Raw genomic sequence first — 22386 nt, 5'->3', positions numbered from 1 at the left:
GCTACGCCATGGCCGAGGACATGGTGGGAAAGCTTATGCAGAATTTGCTTCTGTGCATCGAGAAAGACCAGTCGGAAAAAACAAACTACAGGGAGCAAGTGGCTGCCGTGTTGGCCGACATCCAAGAATTAATCGAATATAAGATCAGCTCATCTGAAGAAGATGAAGAAACCACCTCCACATCAGAGGCTGCGGAAACCTCACGGGCTACACAACTGTCGACCAAAAGATCGTCATCCACACGATCACTGGCTGCACGATCCCCAGCTGAACGATCAAGGGCTGCGCGATCACGGGCCGCACAATCGCCCGCCACACGGTCACCGGCCGCACGGTCACCGGCCACACAATCCCCTGACAAATGGTCACCGGCCACACGCTCACCTGACACACAGTCACCGGCCGCACGGTCTCCAGTCACACGGTCTCCAGTCACACGGTCTCCAGTCACACGGTCTCCAGTCACACGATCTCCAGCTACACGGTCTCCAACTACACAGTCTCCAACCACACGATCTCCAGCACAACCACCGGTCATATGGTCTCCCACCCCACGGTCACCAGCCACTCGATCTCCCGCCACTCGATCACCGGCTGCACAACCACCGGCCATATGGTCACCCGCCCCACGGTCATCCACCACTCGGTCACCCGCCACTCGGTCAACGGCCACACCTACGACTACGCCGACTGCCGAACTTTCTTCTGCGTTCCCTTTCGACCCTGACTGTACGATCGGGAAGGTCGCGGCTACCTTGAACTCCCTTTACCACTGTCATTATCCCAGTTGGTACTCGGAGCCAACCCGAAAAGCATCACCAGTGTTTCAGACCAGTCCTAAAGCATTTCAGTCCGCTCCACCGCGAGCCTTCCAGGAGGTCCCCCGTAAATCACAGGACAGGATCTCCCAAGAAAGCTCTGCATCCTCCACCGCAGAGTCAATCCATGTTGAGTCACTGTTACCTGACTGGATCTACAACATTTTAGCAGAGGACATGACCAACCAATTCACAACTGTACTATTCTTGGGCGTCATCAAAAATATCGAGTCCCAACCTGGAAATTCCTCCCAGAAAGAAGACATCAACACCATCGTCCAGCAACTGTCTGAGTTGCTCCGTCACTCGTCTTGCAGAAGAATCAAGAAGACCTTGAAAAAACTCAACCAGGCCGTATTCGAAGACCTTGAAAGGAAGTTCGGCTCTGAGCTAACTGAGGCTGCGTTGGCGTTGGATGGCACATCATTTGACGACGCTATTGTCCAGTCCTTCAAACACCGACTGGATGAGCTCCGTAATGCACCTCCAAAGAGGTCCAGGATCGCCAGGTTTTTCAGCGCTCTGTGCGGTCGCCGTTAGATGAACTATATGTTCATCTTTGGATTAATTAATTACATATGGTTATATAGTTAATTATATAACCATATATGGTTAATTAATCTATAGTTAGGTTTACTCCGGGTGCTCCGGTTTGTCCTAACAGTTTTCAACAAGAAAAAAAACAACATCTAGAATAATTAACCATCTGATGTAAGGTTTACCCCGGGTGCTCCGGTTTTCTCCTACCAATTTTCAATTGAATAAACAAAAAAAAACCCATAACATCTATAATTAACCAACGGATGTAAGGTTTACTCCGGGTATTTCCGGTTTTCCTGCCAATTTCCAACAAGAAAAAAAAAAAACATAACATCTATAATTAACCAACGGATGTAAGGTTTACTCCGGGTATTTCCAGTTTTCCTGCCAATTTCCAACAAGAAAAAAAAAAAAGCATAACATCTATAATCAACCATCAGATGTAAGGTTTACTCTGGGTGCTCCAGTTTGTCCTACCAATTTTCAATTGAATCAACAAAACATCTATAATCAACCATCAGATGTAAGGTTTACTCCGGGTATTTCCGGTTTTCCTACCAATTTTCAACAAGAAAAAAAAAAAAATAACATCTATAATTAACCATCAGATGGAAGGTTTACTCTGGGTTCTCCAGTTTGTCCTACCAATTTTCAATTGAATAAACAACAAAAAAAAAAACCCATTTTGATTTGAATTGTATATTTTTTGTCTGTCAGGTCTGTCAAGGTATAAAAATGAACTTTATCAGGTTGCAGCATGTGTGCATGGTGTATTTTCACTTCATCACAAAAATACACACCAGGTGAAATGAATAACTGATGACCAGACTTCCTTCACCCCATCAGGCTTCTGTGGAGAGGTCTGGGTTGTAACCATGGCAACCCTGATGATGTAATCTGAATGATCTGCAAGAAAATGTAAAAGAGGTTTTTTTAGGACCGCCCCTGCATGTTGTGTGATTAGAATTTCAATTTACCTACAACCTACAAAGTAAACAGCAACATTGGCTGCTGCTCTCTAAAACTGATATGTTCATCAATCATAAAACAATATCCTCTATCCCCTTTTAAAACCACAAACACATCATCTTATACATCATCCCTTCACAATAAAAGTCAAACAATATGGGATCATCTTTTTCTGAAATGCAGCTGTGATCTGCTCCTGTCATCTCCACACATTACCTAAAAAAAAACTTACAAATTCATATTAACAAATGCACTGAAGAGCGAGTCGGCCACCTAATGGTGCTACCAGGTACTACAACACATCTTCTGCATTATCTGGTCTCATTCTGTTCAGTTATTCATAGAAGAATAATGGATAATCAATAAGAGGTAACCAGGGATTCTCTAGTGACCTAAAAGTAACAACTGGCAAAAGATAGACTGCTCATGCACAGTAAAATGTATATAATTAGGCTGTGAGACTGTGTTAATGTGCAACAATTTATTGTACATCTGTGCAATCAGCTGCAGAACAAATGAAATGTCTTTGAAGTGGATCAGATCCATATTTTTCCTTTTAAAGTCTAAAGTTCATAAAAAAACATCCACGTCCACGATTTTAAGGCTCATCGTCTTGTTTGGCAGTTCCTTTGCTGGTGTTGCTTGGCGGGGCGGCGAGGAGCGGGGGCGGTCACTGTGGCGGGAGGGGGATGCCCCGGGGGTCCGTGACCTGACCCTCCTGCAGGTTTTTGATGAGCTGGGCCAGCCAGCGTTTGGTGGTGGTGTCGTCCTTCAGCACCTGGGCGAAGGTGGTGTCTTTGAGCTGGTCTGGGAGGCACTGCCGCAGAGCTTCTCTGGCTCTGCACACATCATTATAATTATCAATAATAGTAATTAACATCATAATAATACGGTGGCCTGAAGGTGCAAACCAACATTACAAAATCCGAAACACTTTTACAAAGCTTGAGACAAATTTACATTTTAGAAAACATTTTTACATATCATAAAACAAAATGACATTACCATAACACATTTACAAGTCCCGAAACAAATTTACAAATAACATCAACCGGAAAGGGAATGTACCAACTCCCTTTCCGGTTGTTAATTAGTAATTTGTCTTGGTGTTTGTAGAAGTGTTTCGTTTCTTGTTAGTTTGTTTTCTGAAATGTAAATTTGTTCCTGGACTTGTAAATGTGTTATGGTAATGTAATTTTGTTTTATGATATGTAAAAATGTTTTCTAAAATGTAAATTTGTAAAAGTGTTTTGCATTTTGTAATGTTGGTTTGCACCTCCAGGCCACCGTATAATAAAGATGATTGGTTATACTACTATTATTATTCTATCAGTGTTATTATTATCATTAGAAGTAGGACTACTACTAATAACCATAACAAGAATAAAACAAGAAAACTAACTCTATATTATGGAATGGCCTCCATTTTTTAAAATTAGATATTAAACTGAATGTGCACTGTTGACATACATACAGCAGGGAAAATAAGTATCAACATTTTATATTTTATCAATATATTTCTAACAGAGCTATTGACATGAAATGTTCACCAGATGTCGGCAACAACCCAAATAATGCACACATACAAAGAAATCCAAACATTTACTGTATGTGCATAAATTAAGCAATGTGTAATAAAGTGAAATGACACAGGGAATACGTAAGTATCGAACACATGAAGAAAAGGAGGAGGTGCAAAAAGCTGCATCGTTGTTTTACATCAACTTCAATCTTAACACGTAGATGTGTTTGGAGGTGTGTTGTTTTTCTCCTTAACCATGTGAAATGTTCATCTCCAATCTTGTTGTATTAGTGCAATGAGAATAAAGACTTCTATTCTATTCTATACAGAAAGTAATCACATTAATATTTTTCATATTAATGGGTATATACGTATATATATTTACGGCTGAGATAAAAGTACCTGGAGTTGTCAGAAAGGCGCAGGTAGCAGCGAACTACGTGTTTGAGGAGACGGGCCGACGGCTCTTTGGACAGCTGGAGGACCATTTTACCCTGAGACACAGAGACACACAAAGAGTTTGAGTCTCCACAGAAACAGAATCCACATCACATCACATATATAAATGTCTAATTTGAATCATTCAGACGGCGACTTACAAGAATCATAGCAACGTGCGAGAAGCGCTCGTACGTCTGACAGATGTAGGCGAGGCCCGTGTCGTCCAGGAGAATCTTCTGTAGTATGAAAGTCGCAACCTAAAAGAAAAAAACAACATGTTTCCAGATTCTTTCAGGAGGAAGCAGCAGAGCAGACAAGACACTTTTAGATTTAGATTTTAAACCATTTATGCACATGAATGAAAACATTAATGAGTGTGATTGTCTCTGTACATCCAGATGAGCCAGGTCACGGTACCGTTTTGGAGAGCTCGCTGCCGGACTCCATGATCCGAAGGCACAAGGGAATAATCTCTGTGGTCAAGAGGAAGTTGATCACTTCCTGTTCGTCTGTTTTCACTAAAGCACCTAGACAAGACAAAAAAAGACTTGAAGATATGATGCTCAGAGGCAAAACGTTGCAGTACACAAGAGCAGGAACTGACCGATGACTCCTAAGCTGGTGAGGCGGAGGTACTCGAACGGCCTCGTCTTACTCACTGTGTGTAAGAACGGGTAGAGGAAGAGTGGGATGTGAGCAGCGAGGAAGGCCGACCTGTGGAGGAGTTCATACCAAACTTTTTTTAACATGCAATGAAAGGAAGATTAAGTTTACTTTATTGAGGAGATCCCCGTTAACTTTTGCAAAGCAGCAGCTATTCTTTTCATTTTCTGTGACTATACAGATCACACCACAACAAATTAATGGAAGGAATTTAATGTATTTATTACATTTATTATGTATTTTTTATACATTTTTAATTATGTATTTTATTTACCTGGTTTCTGGATGGGAGGCTACACACTGGAGGAGCGCCAGGGCGTTACAGACTCTGTTGGACTGGTGCGCTGTGAGGGTGGGGGGGTTGATTGACGGGTAGATGTTGACGATTTCCTGGTAATCACAGACAAAAGTAAAGATAGATAGATAGATAGATAGATAGATAGATGGATGGATGGATGGATGGATGGATGGATGGATGGATGGATGGATGGATGGATGGATGGATGGATGGATGGATGGATGGATGGATGGATGGATGGATGGATGGATGGATGGATGGATGGATGGATGGATGGATGGATGGATGGATGGATGGATGGATGGATGGATGGACGGACGGACGGACAGATAGATAGTAGGGGTGTGCCAAAAAATCGATTCACATAAGAATCACAATTCTCATTTAATACGATTCAGAATCGATATAAAATGTCCCAAAATTGATTTAAAAAAATAATAAAATGTAACAAATCTGCTGGCTGTCGGCCTCCATTTCCTTAGAATTTAAAAGGCAGCATGTTTAACTGCACTATTTACTTTTAATTTTGTTGCTTAAGCAATATGTGATAGGCTACTGCTTTTATGCAACAGTTTCAACAATTCCATCTAAGCATGGATAAATGTTTAAATTTTAAGACAGAATGACTAAAGTGTCTTTTTCACATTTATTTAGTTTTAAACTCAATAAATGTGAAAAAGACACTTTAGTCATTCTGTCTTGCAAAGCAGACTGGAGTAGATCATGAGGATCCTTTGACACCGACAGACTGAAGCAGAAATCATTAGGAATCAAATCGCTTTGAATCGAAAATCGATTTTGAATTGAATCGTAGCCCCAAAACTCAGAATCTAATCTAATCGTGAGACAGTAAAAGATTCCCACCCCTAGTAGATAGATAGATAGATAGATACCTGCAGCAGGGCAGCGATGGTGCCACAGGAGTGCCACAGCATGGGGGCCAGGTCCGGCACCGACTCCCTCTTCTTGCTGAGCTCCAGCAGCGCGTTCTCCCGCGTCTCTGGGCTGGACAGCTCGTTGATCCACTGGTAGATCTTCTCTCTGTCCACCTGCGCCAGAGCCGTGGTCACCGCCTGCACACACCTTTTCTTACTTTTCTTATGTTTTATTTTTTTCTACCATATAATATAATATAATATAATATAATATAATATCATATAATATCATATCATATCATATATTATATCATGTCATATTATACAGCTCTGGAAAAAAATAAGAGAGCACTTTCACAAATGTTTCTTAAAAGCATCTCTACATGTATGACAGTCATTATTTTCTTTTCTTTTTTAAACACCAACACAAACACAACTCATTCTATTTAATGAGACACCGATGAGGTCGTCACCTGAACCACATCTGGTTTTATAGGAAGATTATAAATAAAAACCACTGCTGGGATTAAACACTGACATTATCCCACAAAAACTGATTTATAAACTCTTCCTGAGGTAAAATATTCTTACTGTGTTGTTTAGGAATAAATATCAACATGTTTTCTTTGCATTATTATTATTATTCAAGGTCTGAAAAGACTTGATATTTTGTGTTATTTAGACTAGTTTAGTCATTTTCAGCCAATAAAAGCTCTAAATGACAATATTTGTATTTCAATTTTGGGAGAAATGTTGTCGGTAGTTGATAGAATAAAACAAAAAATTTTTAATTGAATTTTATTCAAACACATACCTATAAATAGTAAAACCAGAGAAACTGATCATTTTGGGAGTATGGTCTCTTCATTTTTTCCAGAGCTGTATTATATCATATCATATTATATCATATGAGATGAGATGATACTATATTATATTATATTATTTTGTATTAATACATGTATGTGGATACTTGAATTTCCTGTGGGATCAATAAAGTATCTCTAAGTCTAAGTCTATTTTGTGCAGCAGCCAAACCCAAGGTTTACATCCTAACATAAATAAATACTGAGTTTATAGCACATTCCAACAACAGCCAGAGTGTTGTTATAATGACCCAGCCAGCATGTAGTCTTTCTTAGCTCTGGGTGGCTAACTAACTAACTAACTAACTAACTACCAGCTAACATTGAAAGTTAACACCAGTCGCTGATGACACTCACCGCTCCTGTGGCCAACATTGTGCGCAGCGCTTCAGTGTAATCCAGTAGAAACCTGTTTATTACGCAGCGACGTGGAGACAGTGGAGGGAGAGAGGGAGAGAAGGAGAGGATCCACAAACACTGATGCTTTCTGACTTCATTGACTTCCAGCTGCTGCTACCTCTCCTTCTCCTTCTCCTTCTTCTTCCCTGGGTTTAGACGGGCTGCACACAGCTGCGTCAGCGCCACCTGTGGCTTGACGCAAAAGTTTGGGCACCTCTGGTCAAAATCTCTGTTACTGTAATGTGAAGAGTTAGAAGCAAATAGAAGATGAAATGATCTCCAAAAGGCATAAAACAAGTTACATTAAACATAAAACCGACAATAAAGCAAAAATGAAAGTGATATATTCTCTAAGTCTCCTAAATAATATGATTAACTGATGATTAATTGCTGTATTTGCTATCGTTTTTCTTTTTTGATACAAGTCACACTCACACTATTTAATTGTTAATTTTATATACGGTACCTTATTTACTCTTTTTATTTGTAATTTCCAGATGCCTAAAATATGTACTTATACACTAATTAAAAAGAAAATGAATGGATGAATGAATGAATAAAGATAAAAAAAAAAATACTCAATTAAAATTCCAGTTTGTCAAATTTTTATTACAGCAAACTACTTACATGTATTTGTGTACATGTGCATGTTTACAGTATATACACATACAATATCTGCAGGACATTGAAGTTTGAAGTTACTTTGGGGTCACAAATTCAAATTCTACTTTGGCGTTACATTCAATTCAACATTTTAGTTTAACAAAAATCTATAAAAATTAAAAAATAAAATAAAGTAAAATAAAAAAATAAGTCAAGCTCAACTGTGTGGAAGGGAAGCAGCGTGATTCCTTTTCCAATTCCTCTGGAGATGGAGGAGACAGTGACAGTGTCAGTAACAGTCAAATAGATGTTTTCTCATTGTTTCATTCAAGATAGAAGTCATTTAATATTAAAGAGTGGATTAAAAGAAGGTAAATGGAGTAAAAGGAGGTAAATAAAGCAGGTTGCAACAAGTTACTGTAGCTGTTTGTGTGTGTTTATCGTGTCTTTGGAGGTGTTTTCTTCAGCTCAGAACAGATACATGAGCAGTGTTTTCTATGCAACACCTCTCTGTTCCTCACCTTGCATCCTGGTCTGGATGAGAGAGACCCTAACCCCCCGTCCTGGACCATCGGCCACCTACTGGTGCTGTGACTGGTCTCTAGTTGAACCAGGTGGGCATCCTGCACACACACACACACACACACACACACACACACACACACACACACACACACACACACACACACACACACACACACACACACACACACACACACAGCCACAGTTCACCAGAAGTTAGTCTGACCCATGTCATATCAGGTGTCATTGTAAAGCTCTCTCTCTCCTGAACAATGATGTAGGCTTGAAAAATGGTCATTTCCTCCGTATCCGCAAAATAAATCGTAAAAGTATGATTTACATTAACAATCTATGGAATTTTACAGTACAAGTCTTTAAAGGCCGTTTTCTCAGAGAGTTTTTCAGACTCTGAGCTTCAGCAGCACTTCCAGACACCACACATCCAGTTTGATCCCTTTCTATATTCTGAAGGTTTTTACAGAGGGGATTGTTGATATATCATTCACAGCCTCATTTATACAACATTTTATTCCTAAAAACATGGAGACATTTGATTTTTTTAGGGTTGGTGACAGTATTTTCTCATTTACAGAGTGATAAAAAGAGATATCCAAAATCCTCCTCTGTAAAAACTAAAGACTTTAAAGGTTGAATATGTAGAATATTTATTAAAAGCTATATTTTTTCAAAAATAATACATCCATGGGGCCTTTAGAGGGGTACAGAATGAAAGTATTGCTTTTCCATAAAACATTTTTTTTTAGTCTGAATTATTATTTGTAATTTTTCTGACGGGCTCGACAACTGACTATCTGTCAACGTTCTGTTTACATTCGTAGCTGCCCGTAGCCGACATGTGGCTCAGTTCTCCGCTGTTTTCCTGCCTCCTCCCGGTCCTATGCGTTTGTTTCCAACCAAGCCTTTTTAATAATCGATCGGTGGATCAATGGATTATCATATTGTTAGGATGGGTGTATTAGTGTAGTCTTATCTGTCATAAATACGTTTACTGTCGCGGACTTTCGGTGCCACCGAGCTCCTTTTTTTTTTTTTTTTTCCAACTTGACGAGAGCAGTGACAGTGGAGGCTCTGAGCAGCAGCGGTGCGGAAGGCAGAGAGCCTCCACTGTCCCTGCAACAAGCTACAAGTCATTTATTATGCTGTTAATGACGGTAAAAATGAAACATAAGGTAAATATCCTGCTTAGCTCTCCTCCTCTGCTGTCCTCTGATCAGAGCGGAGTCCCTAGCAACGGCCCGTTTTACCTAACAACGGTCTGGCAATCGACTGCTGGAATTCTTTTTCTGTTGTTGTTCTTGTGATTCTACATAGTCAACCTTTAATATGTCAATAAAATAAAACAAGAATTTTGAAAGTAGCTTTATCCATTGTTCAGATTTCTGTTCTAGAAATGTATGCAAATTAGCGCATATTTCATTAGATATCGCCTCATTTACATATTTAAACATAAAATGTGACAAAACTTGTAATACAAAAAATATTTGTCTTAATGTGAGTGATAAACTTGGGAAGTTTCATGGTGAAATCTGTTTGTTTAATTTTTTTCCCTATTCACCTGCAGTGTCTCCCCTTAACCTGACCTACCACAGAAATGAGAGGAGAGGAAGATTCAGACCTGCTCATTAAAGAATCAATTTGGCATCAGAGGTGACCTGAAGAACGGGTCCTTGAGGTCCAGGATGTTTCCAGATCTGAAGCCTGATTGGTCGACCGTGGCTGTGATGTGGATGTCGTAACTCTGCCTGGAGCGAGAGAAAGAGACGGATTCTGGTGATGAGGAGATGAACAACGGCCTGATGTGTGTGTGTGTGTGTGGGAGGTCCAGACTCTCTACCTGCTGTTGACAGCCAGCAGCACCGTCCCAGACAGAGTTTGACCCAACTTGGCGAAGAGCGGCGTCTGCAGCAAACACCTGACCTGGTACCAGCGGGTCAGAGGCTCGGTGGGCGCCGTGGAGAGCCACACCGCCGTGCTGCAGGGAAACCACACCGTTACACACCTAAAAACATCTTTTCACATCTCTTTTCTTTTCTAAATTCTCTAAAATCTATAAAATACAAAATAAAGATATACAAAACTATACAAAAGGATTAAAAAGTATCAAAGCAAATGTGTCTCATATTTCAAATTAAAATGGATTGCTGTCGGCCAGTGATGTCAGTCTCCTGCGCCGCTTGGGATTGCCAGTTCATTTTGAGTTATGGGAAACTTATTGCAGGGTGAGCATGAAAACGAAAAAGCATTTCTCTGTTTGGTTTTTCTTTTTAATTATGTTATGAAATGTGCAACCTAAAGAAGAAAATGAAAATGCAGTTTGGATTATTTCTTATTAGTTTATTTTATGAGTCAAATAATGCAGCTATGACCTTGAAATGAAAAAGCCTTTCTGCTAATGCATTTACAGTTTTTAAATTTGACATTTCAAATTGAATTTTGGTACCTTTTTGAAAATTAAATCTTAAATGTCCTTTTCTTTATTATTTTTTAATTAAGTCACAGAATGAGCAGTCTTGAAGAAGAAAATGAAAATGCAGTTTGGAATAATGATTATTCATTTTATTTATGAGTCAAAAAATGCAGCTGTGTTTCAAAAATGAAAAAGGATTTCTGTTAATCCATTTTAATTTGAAATAGGAGACACATTTGCTTCGATGAAAAAGGAGCAAAAAAAAAAGGGAAAAGGACATACCGGTAATAAGATAGATTTAGCATTAGATAAACGATGGTCTAACCAGTGTGATGTACATAATCCATCTTTCCCATCTTTTCAAAAACAGACCTTGTTGTAGTCTTAATATATTTGTCATTAGGAGACATTTTCTGATGGTCGAACTCCTATGTATGATGATACAAACTTAAAAGTAGTCGTTGCTGACATGTTTCAATGCTCTACATCTTCCCTGTTTCCATGGACTGAAATAAAAACAATACAAGATGTGAAACCAGAACAAAGTGTGACTCACGTGGATCCCAGGTAGGCCACATCGAACCAGAAGGCCAGGCCATGGATGAGCCCGGACTGCAGCAGCGTGAACACAAAAGGAATCTCCATCCTAGAAACAAACAACACACAAAAGGTTTGTAACAATAAAACGAAAGCAGCGTCGAACACTTGAGCAACACTCGGTGATAACAACATGACATAACGACCTGTGTAAGTCCTCTTCTTTAGCCTCCTTGAAGTTGATGCAGTGTTTGACGGACCGGGCCATCAAGACCTGCACGTCGAACGTGTCCTGAAATAAACGTTCAGTCGTGAAACTTTTGACAAAATAAAGTCTAACAGAATAAAAAAACAAAACAAACCATTGATCATTTATATAGAGTAGTCTAATTGTAAAGTGTTAGCACAATAAAAAACACGTAAAGATTAAATATGAACCTCTTGGAGATGGAGGATGATACAAATTATATATGGATATAGATTTTTCTATATATATAAACTGTTTTAATTATTAATAAATAAATTAAAGACTTAATTAATATTAGATATGGTCATATATATACATACACATATTGCATATAAACTTATATTGTCCTATAAACAGAGGACGGATATGACTAGTCTGCATGTCTTCACACACATTTATACTCATTAGTGTTAATATTAATGCTGTTTGGTAATAAAATACACACTTACAAGATGCTGATTGTGTAGTTTTAAACATAGTGAACAACAGTGTGTTGCTGAGTCTTACCACTATGGGCTGCCTGAAGAACTCGTCCACTGCAGCTCCATGCAGAGAGCTCAGGTTGACGCCGTAGAAGCTTCTCTGCTGCCTGAAGACGGACAAACAAGAAGGAAACACTTGATAGATTGAAATGATTTTTTCATAATAATCTCTTTTGTGCTGTTTAATGTTCTGAACTGCTTTAATTAGACAACTTTTTTCATCTTTCACCCTCCTGCTCAGTGTCAACATCAGTTTACAGTTGACTTTACATTCCTCAAAGCTGACTGAGCCTGACCTGCACAGGAGCAGTGAAGGGCACAGACCATAATAACACACACACACACACACGCTAGTATGCTTGCATACACATACTGTATGTACAAACAGATTGCATAACACAGCACGCACTGTGTTAATGAAACACAGGCTTATAACCAAATACAGAATATCAGTCATCCAAGCTAATCAAATGCGGTGAAACTCTTTAATTTAAGGAATATAATTTACAAGAAAGTCCCCGAGCCATTAAGTTAACCTTTTGCTTTTATTGTATTACAAGTTAATGTCTATTTCATAAGTTTTATGTTGGTGAACACTTTTATTTTGGTGAATTTGGTGATTTCGGTTTCCGCTACAGACGGGAACTAGCCTAGAAATCTAGCTGCACCCTAGCGGCAGCAAATAGATTTGCTCCGTAGGTCAGTCTAGAAACGAGCCATAGGAACTTTTTGAGTCTCGAACACCGTTTGTGTTCACCAATCACAGCGCTCTATCTGTTTAGAGAGTCGTTGGGCGTCATCCTGCTCTTTGCTCTGATTGGTCGTAGCGCTACCCTATTGGTGCAGAGGCAGTTTGAAAGACAGCCTTGCTGGATCCGCCTGCTTTATCTTTATTGGATCGCTCAGAAGTCAGTCAACCAATCAGACGACAGGCTCGCAGCAGGCGACACATCACTGTTACCCTTTTTATCTCATAAAAAACAGTTTATAAACCGTCATTAAACCTTTATAAGCTCATTAGATCAGCCTCGACCTAAACCTATCGGCCCAGAAAAAGCTCCTATCAGTCAAATCTGAGTTGGGCTGCGTGTGTGAGTGAGTCAGGACTGGACTGAACCCGAGCGTTTTACACCCAACAGGAAACATGCCTGACTGAGGTCAAGCAATGAGAACACTGTGTGTGTGTGTGTGTGTGTGTGTGTGTGTGTGTGTGTGTGTGTGTGTGTGTGTGTGTGTGTGTGTGTGTGTGTGTGTGTGTGTGAGAGAGAGAATGGGAGCCAGTGTCTTTGTGTTCTCATGCATGGATTTATGCCTGTGCATACGTGTGTGTGTGTGTGTGTGTGTGTGTGTGTGTGTGTGTGTGTGTGTGCAGAGAGAGACCAGAAACTGGCTCGTGCGTAGTGTTCAAAGTAGAGCGATTCATCACTGAAGGGCGCCAGATGAATATCGCCACAGGAGGGAAACATCAGACCTGTAGAGACACGGAAAATACAACATATAGGCCTGGGACGATAATCAATAAATCAATTAATCGCACGATAAATGAAAATGAACTCGGTCATTTTTCCAGCCTCGATAAATCGCCATGTGCGCACGTATTTGTTTTCCTGGTCTCTGGCCTCCAACCAGGCTGGATGACAAGAGGCTTCACTCTGTGCATCGGTCTCAGCACCTGGCCGTTTGTTTTGCAGAATGAAAGGAGTGAACCCTCTTCTCAGTCATCCAGGATCTTTGTTTCCCAGAATGCATTTGGCAGCAACCGGCAGCGCTAGCTGTAAAGCTAAGCAGCTAAAAGCTATTTTACCGTAATTCTTGCTGCCGTGCTGTTAACACGTCACTTTTTAAAGTTTTAATATTTTTTCATGCCAGAAAGTCACAGTTTAGATCCCAGTCTGTGGTCAGTTTATCCACATCGCCTGTTGGGAGATTTCCTCCGACGTTTTTGGAGCTACTGTGGTAGCAGCGAGCAGGAGGAGCGGGGCTTCCCACAGTCTGCAGTGTCGCTACCCGATCCGCGACGCTACCGGATCCGTGACAGCCACGTACGGCAACTCCACTTGGACAAACTTAGTTGAATTGACTTAGGATCACTGCCCTATGTGCGTCGCCACAGACGGTTTATCTTTTTATTTTTATTTTTTAAATACTTTATTAGTAATGTAAATTGAGGGTTGGTTGTGGTGGTCTGGATCTTGATGCTCAGAAAACAGGAACACAGGCGACTTTTAATGTTTACTGTCCTCTTTTCTCGCCGGCCTCATCACCATGACAACCACAAACAATCACAACTACCACAACACTCACTGAATAAACGAGTCTGCCGCGGCTGTCTTATGACGAACCTACGCGGTTTTTATTTTTATTTTATTTTATTTTTTAATCATTTTCACAGTACCGTATTTTAAATTCACAGAACTTAAAGCATGTACGCAAATCGGGCAGTGCCCAAATGAAGTTTGTCCAAGTGGAGTTGCCGTAGTTTTGTCACGGATCCGGTAGCGTCGCAGATCGGGTAGCGACATGCAGCATGGATGTATTATTATGGTCTGCAGCAGCTCACGGGCCGGTCAACCTCTGTCATTGGGGGAGAAAACGACTAAGAAAACTTATCAGCAGGTTTTTAGAGGTTTACTGCCGGCTGGTTTAATACTTTATAGGAGATAAATGCTAGTCTCATTGATGAAATCTTACATCTGTGGAAGTCACATTAGTTTGTTTGAATGAAAAGTGGAGCTTCAGTAACGTTATTGGACAGAAGAGCTGCACTGCACTGTTTATTATTTTTTGTTTATTTTATTTATTTAGGATAGTAGCTATAAGTTCTTGTCACTCCAATTACAATGGTTAAAAAGAAATACTCAAGAGAAATAAAAGTTTATCGCATTTAAAAGGGTCTACTTGCATTATTATGAAATACTATTATTATATTAGTGGTTAATTTGTTCTCAAAAAAATGTGTCAATAATATCGTTTATCGTCAATAATTTCTGGGACAATATATCGTCCAGCAAAATTTATTATCGTCCCAGGCCTAACAACATACCATAGTATAATATGATTCTGTTTTTATTAAAAAGTCGGAAAAATTCTTCTAATTCTTTGTCCGACTCCGACACTATTTAAAGTTTGTAAAAGCTCAGATTTGATTCTATTCTGTCATTAAACTGCTCCTGCCAGATAAAGAGCAATAAAAGATCCAATAAACCTTCTTTGATCTGGAGTTTTTTTTTCTTTCTTTTTTTTGTTTAAGGAGGACAATACACATTAATGAACATAATAAATGTAAAGGTGCCAGTGTTAGCCAAAGGCTAGTTTCAGACTGTAGTCCTCCTGGCAAGGTGTTAAAAGCCATTAAAATGAACAACAAGGACATAACAACAGAATTCATAAAAGCAGGAAGAACACAAGAAACACAAAAATCGGCACACAAATTGGAACGTATCCAAACAGAAACCAACGGACAATAAAACTACAAAAAGAGACAATTAACATGACACTACTATAAAAAACAAAAAACAAAACAGCAAACAAAACAAAAAACAGGAAGTATAGTGCAATTTAATACATTTACTGTAGGTGAGATGGACTGTTACGATGGATAAAATGGATGGAGATGCAACAATGCAAAGACCAGAACAGGGTTTCTTGATGGAGTTGTGTTAGGATGGGTTGAGAACACAACGAAGCCAAACAACTAAACCAAATATAATACAGTGTAATAAAGTGCTACAGTGTGCAAAGAAAACTGTCAGGGATGGGTAGATGAAATGGGGGTGCGGCAATGCAAGAACCAGAGCAGGGTTTTTTTGTTGGAGTTTTTTTTTTTTTTTTTTTTTGTGATCAAGTTTTTATTATTTCATCCCCCCCGCCCGTTTTACAATATGCCCACATTAAATCAAATTCACAGTTACTTAATTGACATATATACATACACCACCTTAAATCATATATATATATATATATACCACCGTACATCGTTTTTTTGTTGGAGTTGTGCTAAGATGGAATGAGAAACACAAACGAGAACCAACAACAGCAATAAAACAGAACAACTTGGTTCCTACCGTTGGGTTTGAGCCACTTCCTGGCGTGCAGGAAGCTCTCCATGATCCTCTCGTTGAGCAGCATGTAGCCGATGGGGTCGGAGACGATGACGTCCACCATGTCGGGACAGCTGACCTCCTCCACCTCGCCCACCAGGACCCGGATCCTCTCGGACAAACTGTTGCTCTGGACCAGGATCTGAAACGTCACATTCTCAACATTTAATATATTTATCAGACATGTTTTTTTTTTTTATAAGGTCATAAAGGAGGAAAGCGTTCCTGCTCACCTCAAGGACTATTTTAGAAAAAGGTCCTCCAAAATATGTTACAACCAGAGGCCAGTTTACAACACGGTACACAGGCGGCAAATTATGCAACACACATTCCCACTGTCTTTGTGTAATCTCCTTAAAACTACTTTTTGTTCTTTTGTTTCTTACCATTATTTATATATTTTGATTGTTTTATCTCCTTGTTTAATTTCCCTATGATAATTTTTTCTTGTTTTTATTATTATTATTAAATATATATTTCTGATTGTTCATTTGTATATTCTCATTGTTAACTATAGGTCAACAATCTATCTAATAAGCTCTTTGGGTTTTCCTCTTCCAGCACTGTTCCTTTTACTTTTTATTTTATTTTGTTCTATTTTATTGTTTTTAATTGTCTTTACTTATTCTTTTTAAACTATTATCTATTGTAAGGGTTGTTGCAAAGGGCTGTATACATAAAGTACATTTACATTTGTGTATTTTTATCTGTGAAAAAATAGATCTAAATCTAAGTTTGGGCATCTGATAACGTTGCACCTTTCCAGACTGGAAGGAAAAGGCAAGTAGAGATTATCAATGTGTGTTTTTAAAGATCAAATACGCCAATTTCAACATTTATCTGCTGTTGGAAACGGGTTCTCCAGCTGTACAGGGTCAGAGATCCACGGCCACCAGAGTTTCCTCTCTGCTCCTCAGGCCGCTAACTGTCCCCGTCGGGTTCAGCCGTCTCTTCTCTGTTTGAACAGCTCCCGGCCAGATGGTCGTGTTCATCGTGGGTCTGCTCCCGCTTCCTCCTGAGCGCCTGTTTGTTCTTCACTTCGATGCACTTGGATGCATCCTCCTCGTCTGTCTGACTGCCAGCCAGCGTGTACTGTATCTGGGTCTTTCCTGTTGCCATGTTTCACCCCGTGTGTGTAAAGCACAGGACGAACGAAACGAAATGAACGAATAGTGGAACTTTTTGGTGGTAAAAACACAACAGAACATCTGTAATCTATCGGCGAGCAACAACGACGACGAAGCTGCTGCCAAACAGACTCAAAGGGGAACTGGTTGTGTCGGAGCTCTGGGAACATGTTGACTGTGTGGTTGCACAATGTAGGTTGTTGTTGTTGTTGTTGTTGTTGAAAGACTTCCTGTGCCCTGATGGAGACGACGTCTTTAGTTGAAGCTCAGGACGAGTTGGAGACTTTTCTTGCACCTTCAAGAAAAAAGGAGCTCCCAGGAAGAAGCATGGCCGACCAACACATCTGTCCTCCCTTTGATAGACATCCACAATATGATGGAGCTCATATTTTAGTCAGTGATCATAAAACAAAAGTGGAAATACATAGATTTCTGATGAAGTTGGATGCAAAACTCAGTGTGAAAGAGGGATATGATCCTCATATATCGGTCGATCTCTGCTCTGTGTGAGTATCAGCATCTCCTTCCAGCCCCTAGCCTTCTGAACTGTGGGCCAGATGTTGCTGCAACCCATTAACTCCCCAGAATGCCATGCTCTGCATGTGATGTATGTACTCTGTGTGGGTGTTCGTATGCGTGTGTGTGTGTGTGTGTGTGTGTGTGTGTGTGTGTGTGTGTATATGCATGGCTGTGGCTTCTCCTTAAGCTCTGGCAAAGCCAACACACACAACTTGTGAGCTCACAGTCAGGAGGTTCAAGTCTCACTTGTAGAGACTCAAACGGTCGTTTCATTTCTGTCGAGTTTAAGACCAAACCTGTGTGTACAGACGGAGGATTTAACGGTCCTATGTTTTACTTTACATTTTATTTTATGTTTTTATTTTAAGTAATAATCCATAAGAGGATTCATTCATTCAAAAAAAACATCCGCTTTAACGCAAACGTCTGCCTTTATTCTGAAGGAGCTTTAACACAAACATCTACCTTTATTCTGAAGGAGCTTTTAACACAAACATCTACCTTTATTCTGAAGGAGCTTTAACACAAACATCTACCTTTATTCTGAAGGAGCTTTTAACACAAACATCTACCTTTATTCTGAAGGAGCTTTAACACAAACATCTACCTTTATTCTGAAGGAGCTTTAACGTACTGACCTGTGTGAACTTGGCCATGGGGTTGGACTCGACGGCGTACACTTTAGTGGCTCCGGCCTGGACGGCAAAGAGAGACAGAAGACCAGAACCACAACACACGTCCAGAACTATCTACACAAGACAAGAAAAAGAGAAGGAGACCAGGTTTATGTGGTGTTTTTAATTTTAATTTTAATTTTTAATCACGTTAAACTAACTGAACTTAGTCACCTTGTCTCTGAAATCCGTCTCGTTGACCAGCATGGCTTTCTGATAGGTGGCCGTCCTCATGTAGTCTTGGAGCAGGCTCTGCTGCTGGGACAGACAGCTGTGGAACTACACACACACACACAACCATCAGCCACCTGTATTCCTCTCTGTAGTTCACTGTTCATCTCTACAGAGTCTCACCTGGAAGTCCTGAGTCGGAGCGTTTCCATAGTTGGGATGCGTCCTGCTTCCTGTCTTCTCTTCTCCTGTGGTCTCCTCTTTGCTGGTTTTCCTCAACAGCTGCTGGAAGTTTTTCATATCTGCACCAGAGGACGAGCTCAAATGTCACGCTGACCGACAGATACTATATACTGTACATACAGCTCTGGAAAAAACTAATAGACCACTTCAAAATGATCAGTTCCTCTGGTTTTACTGTTCATACACTGCAAAAACTCAAAATCTTACCAAGAATATTTGTCTTATTTCTAGTCAAAATGTCGTTTCTAGTCAAAACAAATCTCATTCTACTTAAAATAAGACTCATCACATAAAATGTAGCTTGTTTTTAGACACTTTTTTACTTATTTCAAGCATATTTTCACTTGAAATAAGTAGAAAAATCTGATAGTGGATCAAGTTTTTCTTCCTTATTACAAGCACAAAAAACTTGCTTTCACTGGCAGATTTTTCTACTTATTTCAAGTGAAAATCTGTTTAAAACTAATGAAAACAATCTAAAAACAAGTTCATTTTTAGGTGATGAGTCTTATTTTAAGTGAAAAGAGATTCGTTTTGACTAGAAATGAGACATTTTGACAAGAAATAAGACAAATATTCTTGGAAAGATTTTGAGTTGTATGTGTTTAAGTAAAATGAACACTTTTGTTTCATTCTATAACCTACTACCGACAAAATTTCTCCCAAATTGGAAATAAAAATATTGTCATTTAGAGCATTTATTTGCAGAAAATGGCAACAGGTCAAAATAGTCAGTGTTTTCAGACCTTGTATAATGCAAAGAAAACAAGTTCTTATTCATTTTAAAACAACACAACACTACTTTTTAAACTAAAGAAGAGTTTAGAAATCAACATTGGTGGAATAATCCCAATTTTTAATCGCTTTTGGAGTGGTCTCTTTATTTTTCCCAGAGCTGTATATATTTTTTAGAAGTTACGGTTGGTTGACTGTACGAACCGGTGGGACTGTTGAACTGCAGCAGGAGACTCGTCTTGCCCACGGAGACCAGGAAGGACTGACCTCCCACCTGGCAGCAGTCCATCTCCTTGGAAACAGTCAGCTGGAAGACCGACACTCTGTTGCCTTCAAAGAAATCGTGTTTTTTTTGAGACATCGGATGCAGTAAACTAAAGGGTGAATTCCAATTCCTATTTTAACCCTTAATCTCAGAGTGTTAAATTTTGTTTAGCCTCAATACTGAGATTCTACCCAGAATGCAGTATTTCCTTTGTTAATAGAGATATAAATATTAAGAAAACCATTGTATTATCTTAGTTTAGGCCCATTTTATGGATTATTGACCTCATTGTTGCGTATAATAACATTTATTTTTTATTTTATGATCTTTTGTGCAGACAACGGTCATTTTTCCTGGTGGTGAAGTAGTTGTTAAGTTGTTTTATCAAGATACAGCCTACTATGTTAAATGTTTGACCGTTAAGTTCCAGCTGCTGATTATCTTTCAATAAGCCGTGGTATGTGGAGACTTTCAGCTGAATGTGTCCCTGGTTGTGGTGTTTATACACATTATTTGTTTGAATATCAACTTAGAACTAACTCAACTAACTTATAGGCTACAAAAAACCATGCATTTAAGGGCTGTCCCATTTCTAAGTCACAAAATATCACTTAACTCTTGGTTTTAAGGGGATACTAAGGTTAAGGGTTGAGCTTGAGGGTTAAGATAGGAACTGGAATTCACCCTTTATGACCTTAAAACTCCTCATTTTGGCACACACTCTCTTCCACTTCTACATGCTCCGAATAAGCAAGCATTGTGTAAGTGTGTGTGTGTGTGTGTGCTCCTCACCGTCCTGCACAGTGAGCTGCTGCGGAGCCTCCAGGCCGGTGGTGAGGAGCAGGGTGAGCTCCTGCTCGGCTCTCTGTCTGCACACGCTGATCCGCTCCCTGCCTCCCTCCTCCTCCTCCTCCTCCTCCTCCTGCAGAGAGAGACACAACCACACTCAGTGTCCCACCTCAAACCACAGCGCAGCACATTAATAACCCCGTTAGGTCCATGTTCATCACGAGACGTCGGCCCTAGGTCTTCCTTTCTTTCCCTTTTCCTTTCCTTAACTTCCTTTCTGTGCAGGTAGAAAGTCGGACAACACAGGCTGCGAAGGTGCACCTGCTTGGAAAAGGTGGACGAAATGACAGAAAGGGTGGAAACGACAGATGGGAAACCATTTTTTTTCTTAAATATTTTAATTATCTCTCTCTTTTTTCTCTTTATCTCTTGTTTATCACAATTTATCTTAATTCATTTACTGTTTTTGGCCGCTGTGTTGCGGTGTTAGCTCCTTCTTATCTTGTGCTGTGTCATGTCTTTATGTTTGTCACTTGTATTGCACAAATACAACAAGAGATAACTACTATATACAGTATATATATAAAAAAAAGAAGGAAGTACAACTTAAAAACCTCAAACCAAACCAAATATGTCCCATATATATACAGTAATATAGTAGTATAATTGTATGCTTATGGGCACTCTCATTAGAAATGTGGTTAAAAGATCAAACTCCATACTTATCACACCCTATGAGTAACCTAAATGTGTTTAAAGGTGCACAAGCTCTGCAGAAAACTGAATTAAAACACAAGCAAAGCCTTCTTCTTTTTCTCCTTGTTCTTCTGTTTTCTGCTGAACATTTTACTCAAATAAACTGTGTTATAAAGCAGACGAGTGCAGCGTGAAGCGTTACCTCCTCTCGAGTCTCCATGAGCTCCTCCACGGCCCTCTGCTCCTCCTCCTGCACGGTGAAGACCCTGACAGAAAAAGCCAGCGACTCCTCACCTCTCTCCTCCATTATTTCTTCAGTGTGGAGGCGAGTCGCTCTTTTTAGCGAGGACAGAGCCGGGAGGGGAGAGGAAAGAGAGAGAGGGAGGAGGGAAAGGGGGAGGAGAGACAGAGGAGGGAATAAAACTGGGAGAAGAGAGGAGTTAAGATGAGAAATCCAGAGTTTCCTGTGTTACAGCTTCACATTAAGAAGAAAGTTTCTTTTTAACACAAAGTTTAAAAACTCAATCTGAACACGAGGGGCTGAGTTTTTCTTAAAGGGATAGTTCAACATTTGCCATAATCTCTATAGTCATAGCAGTAGGTTTGTTACCTTTAATTGTCGGTGCAAGCTATTTTTAGAACAGCGGAGCAGAGCCGTGAGCTGCTCAGAGCTACGCTACGGAGGCTCATGGGATTTCTTAGTTTCCCTCATTAAACTCATCAAATACACAATCCAACAACTCCACAACGCTCTGGTGGACAAGTTGTGACCTGCACATTCACCACGCTATGAGATAATAACACAACGTTACCAGACAGAGTTGTTTTAGAGGTAAATGCAGAGACTGCTTGATGAAAAA

The 22386-nt window shown here is 39.8% G+C and overlaps 2 protein-coding genes across 2 annotated transcripts; both read right to left on the bottom strand.

Moving 5' to 3' along the window:
* Positions 1-2997: 2997 nt before the first annotated feature.
* On the bottom strand, positions 2998-7475 carry cnot9 (CCR4-NOT transcription complex subunit 9; the record flags this gene model as incomplete). The annotated part of the gene is made up of 8 exons (XM_083984851.1): positions 7347-7475; positions 6145-6324; positions 5228-5343; positions 4895-5004; positions 4708-4817; positions 4449-4547; positions 4252-4343; positions 2998-3166 (listed from the first exon to the last, which is right to left on the bottom strand). Exons 1-8 carry the CDS (start codon positions 7362-7364, stop codon positions 2998-3000), a joined length of 894 nt encoding a protein of 297 aa, XP_083840977.1. The 5' UTR covers positions 7365-7475.
* Positions 7476-8565: 1090 nt separating this feature from the next.
* carm1l (coactivator-associated arginine methyltransferase 1, like) lies at positions 8566-21833 on the bottom strand (the record flags this gene model as incomplete). Its single annotated transcript, XM_083987561.1, has 14 exons — positions 8566-8614; positions 10150-10276; positions 10369-10506; positions 11498-11587; positions 11685-11770; positions 12233-12314; positions 13588-13678; positions 16272-16449; positions 18592-18702; positions 18802-18906; positions 18982-19100; positions 19981-20106; positions 20834-20948; positions 21729-21833. The coding sequence occupies 13 exons, from the start codon at positions 21831-21833 to the stop codon at positions 10165-10167; spliced, it is 1458 nt and encodes a 485-aa protein (XP_083843687.1). The 3' UTR covers positions 8566-8614; positions 10150-10164.
* Positions 21834-22386: the final 553 nt, after the last annotated feature.

This window comes from Trachurus trachurus (genome assembly GCF_905171665.1).
Source record: "Trachurus trachurus genome assembly, chromosome: 2".
NCBI classification, from domain to species: Eukaryota; Metazoa; Chordata; class Actinopteri; order Carangiformes; family Carangidae; genus Trachurus; species Trachurus trachurus.
Note: the sequence above shows the minus strand (reverse complement) of the source record. Positions and strands in the feature narration are given on the sequence as shown.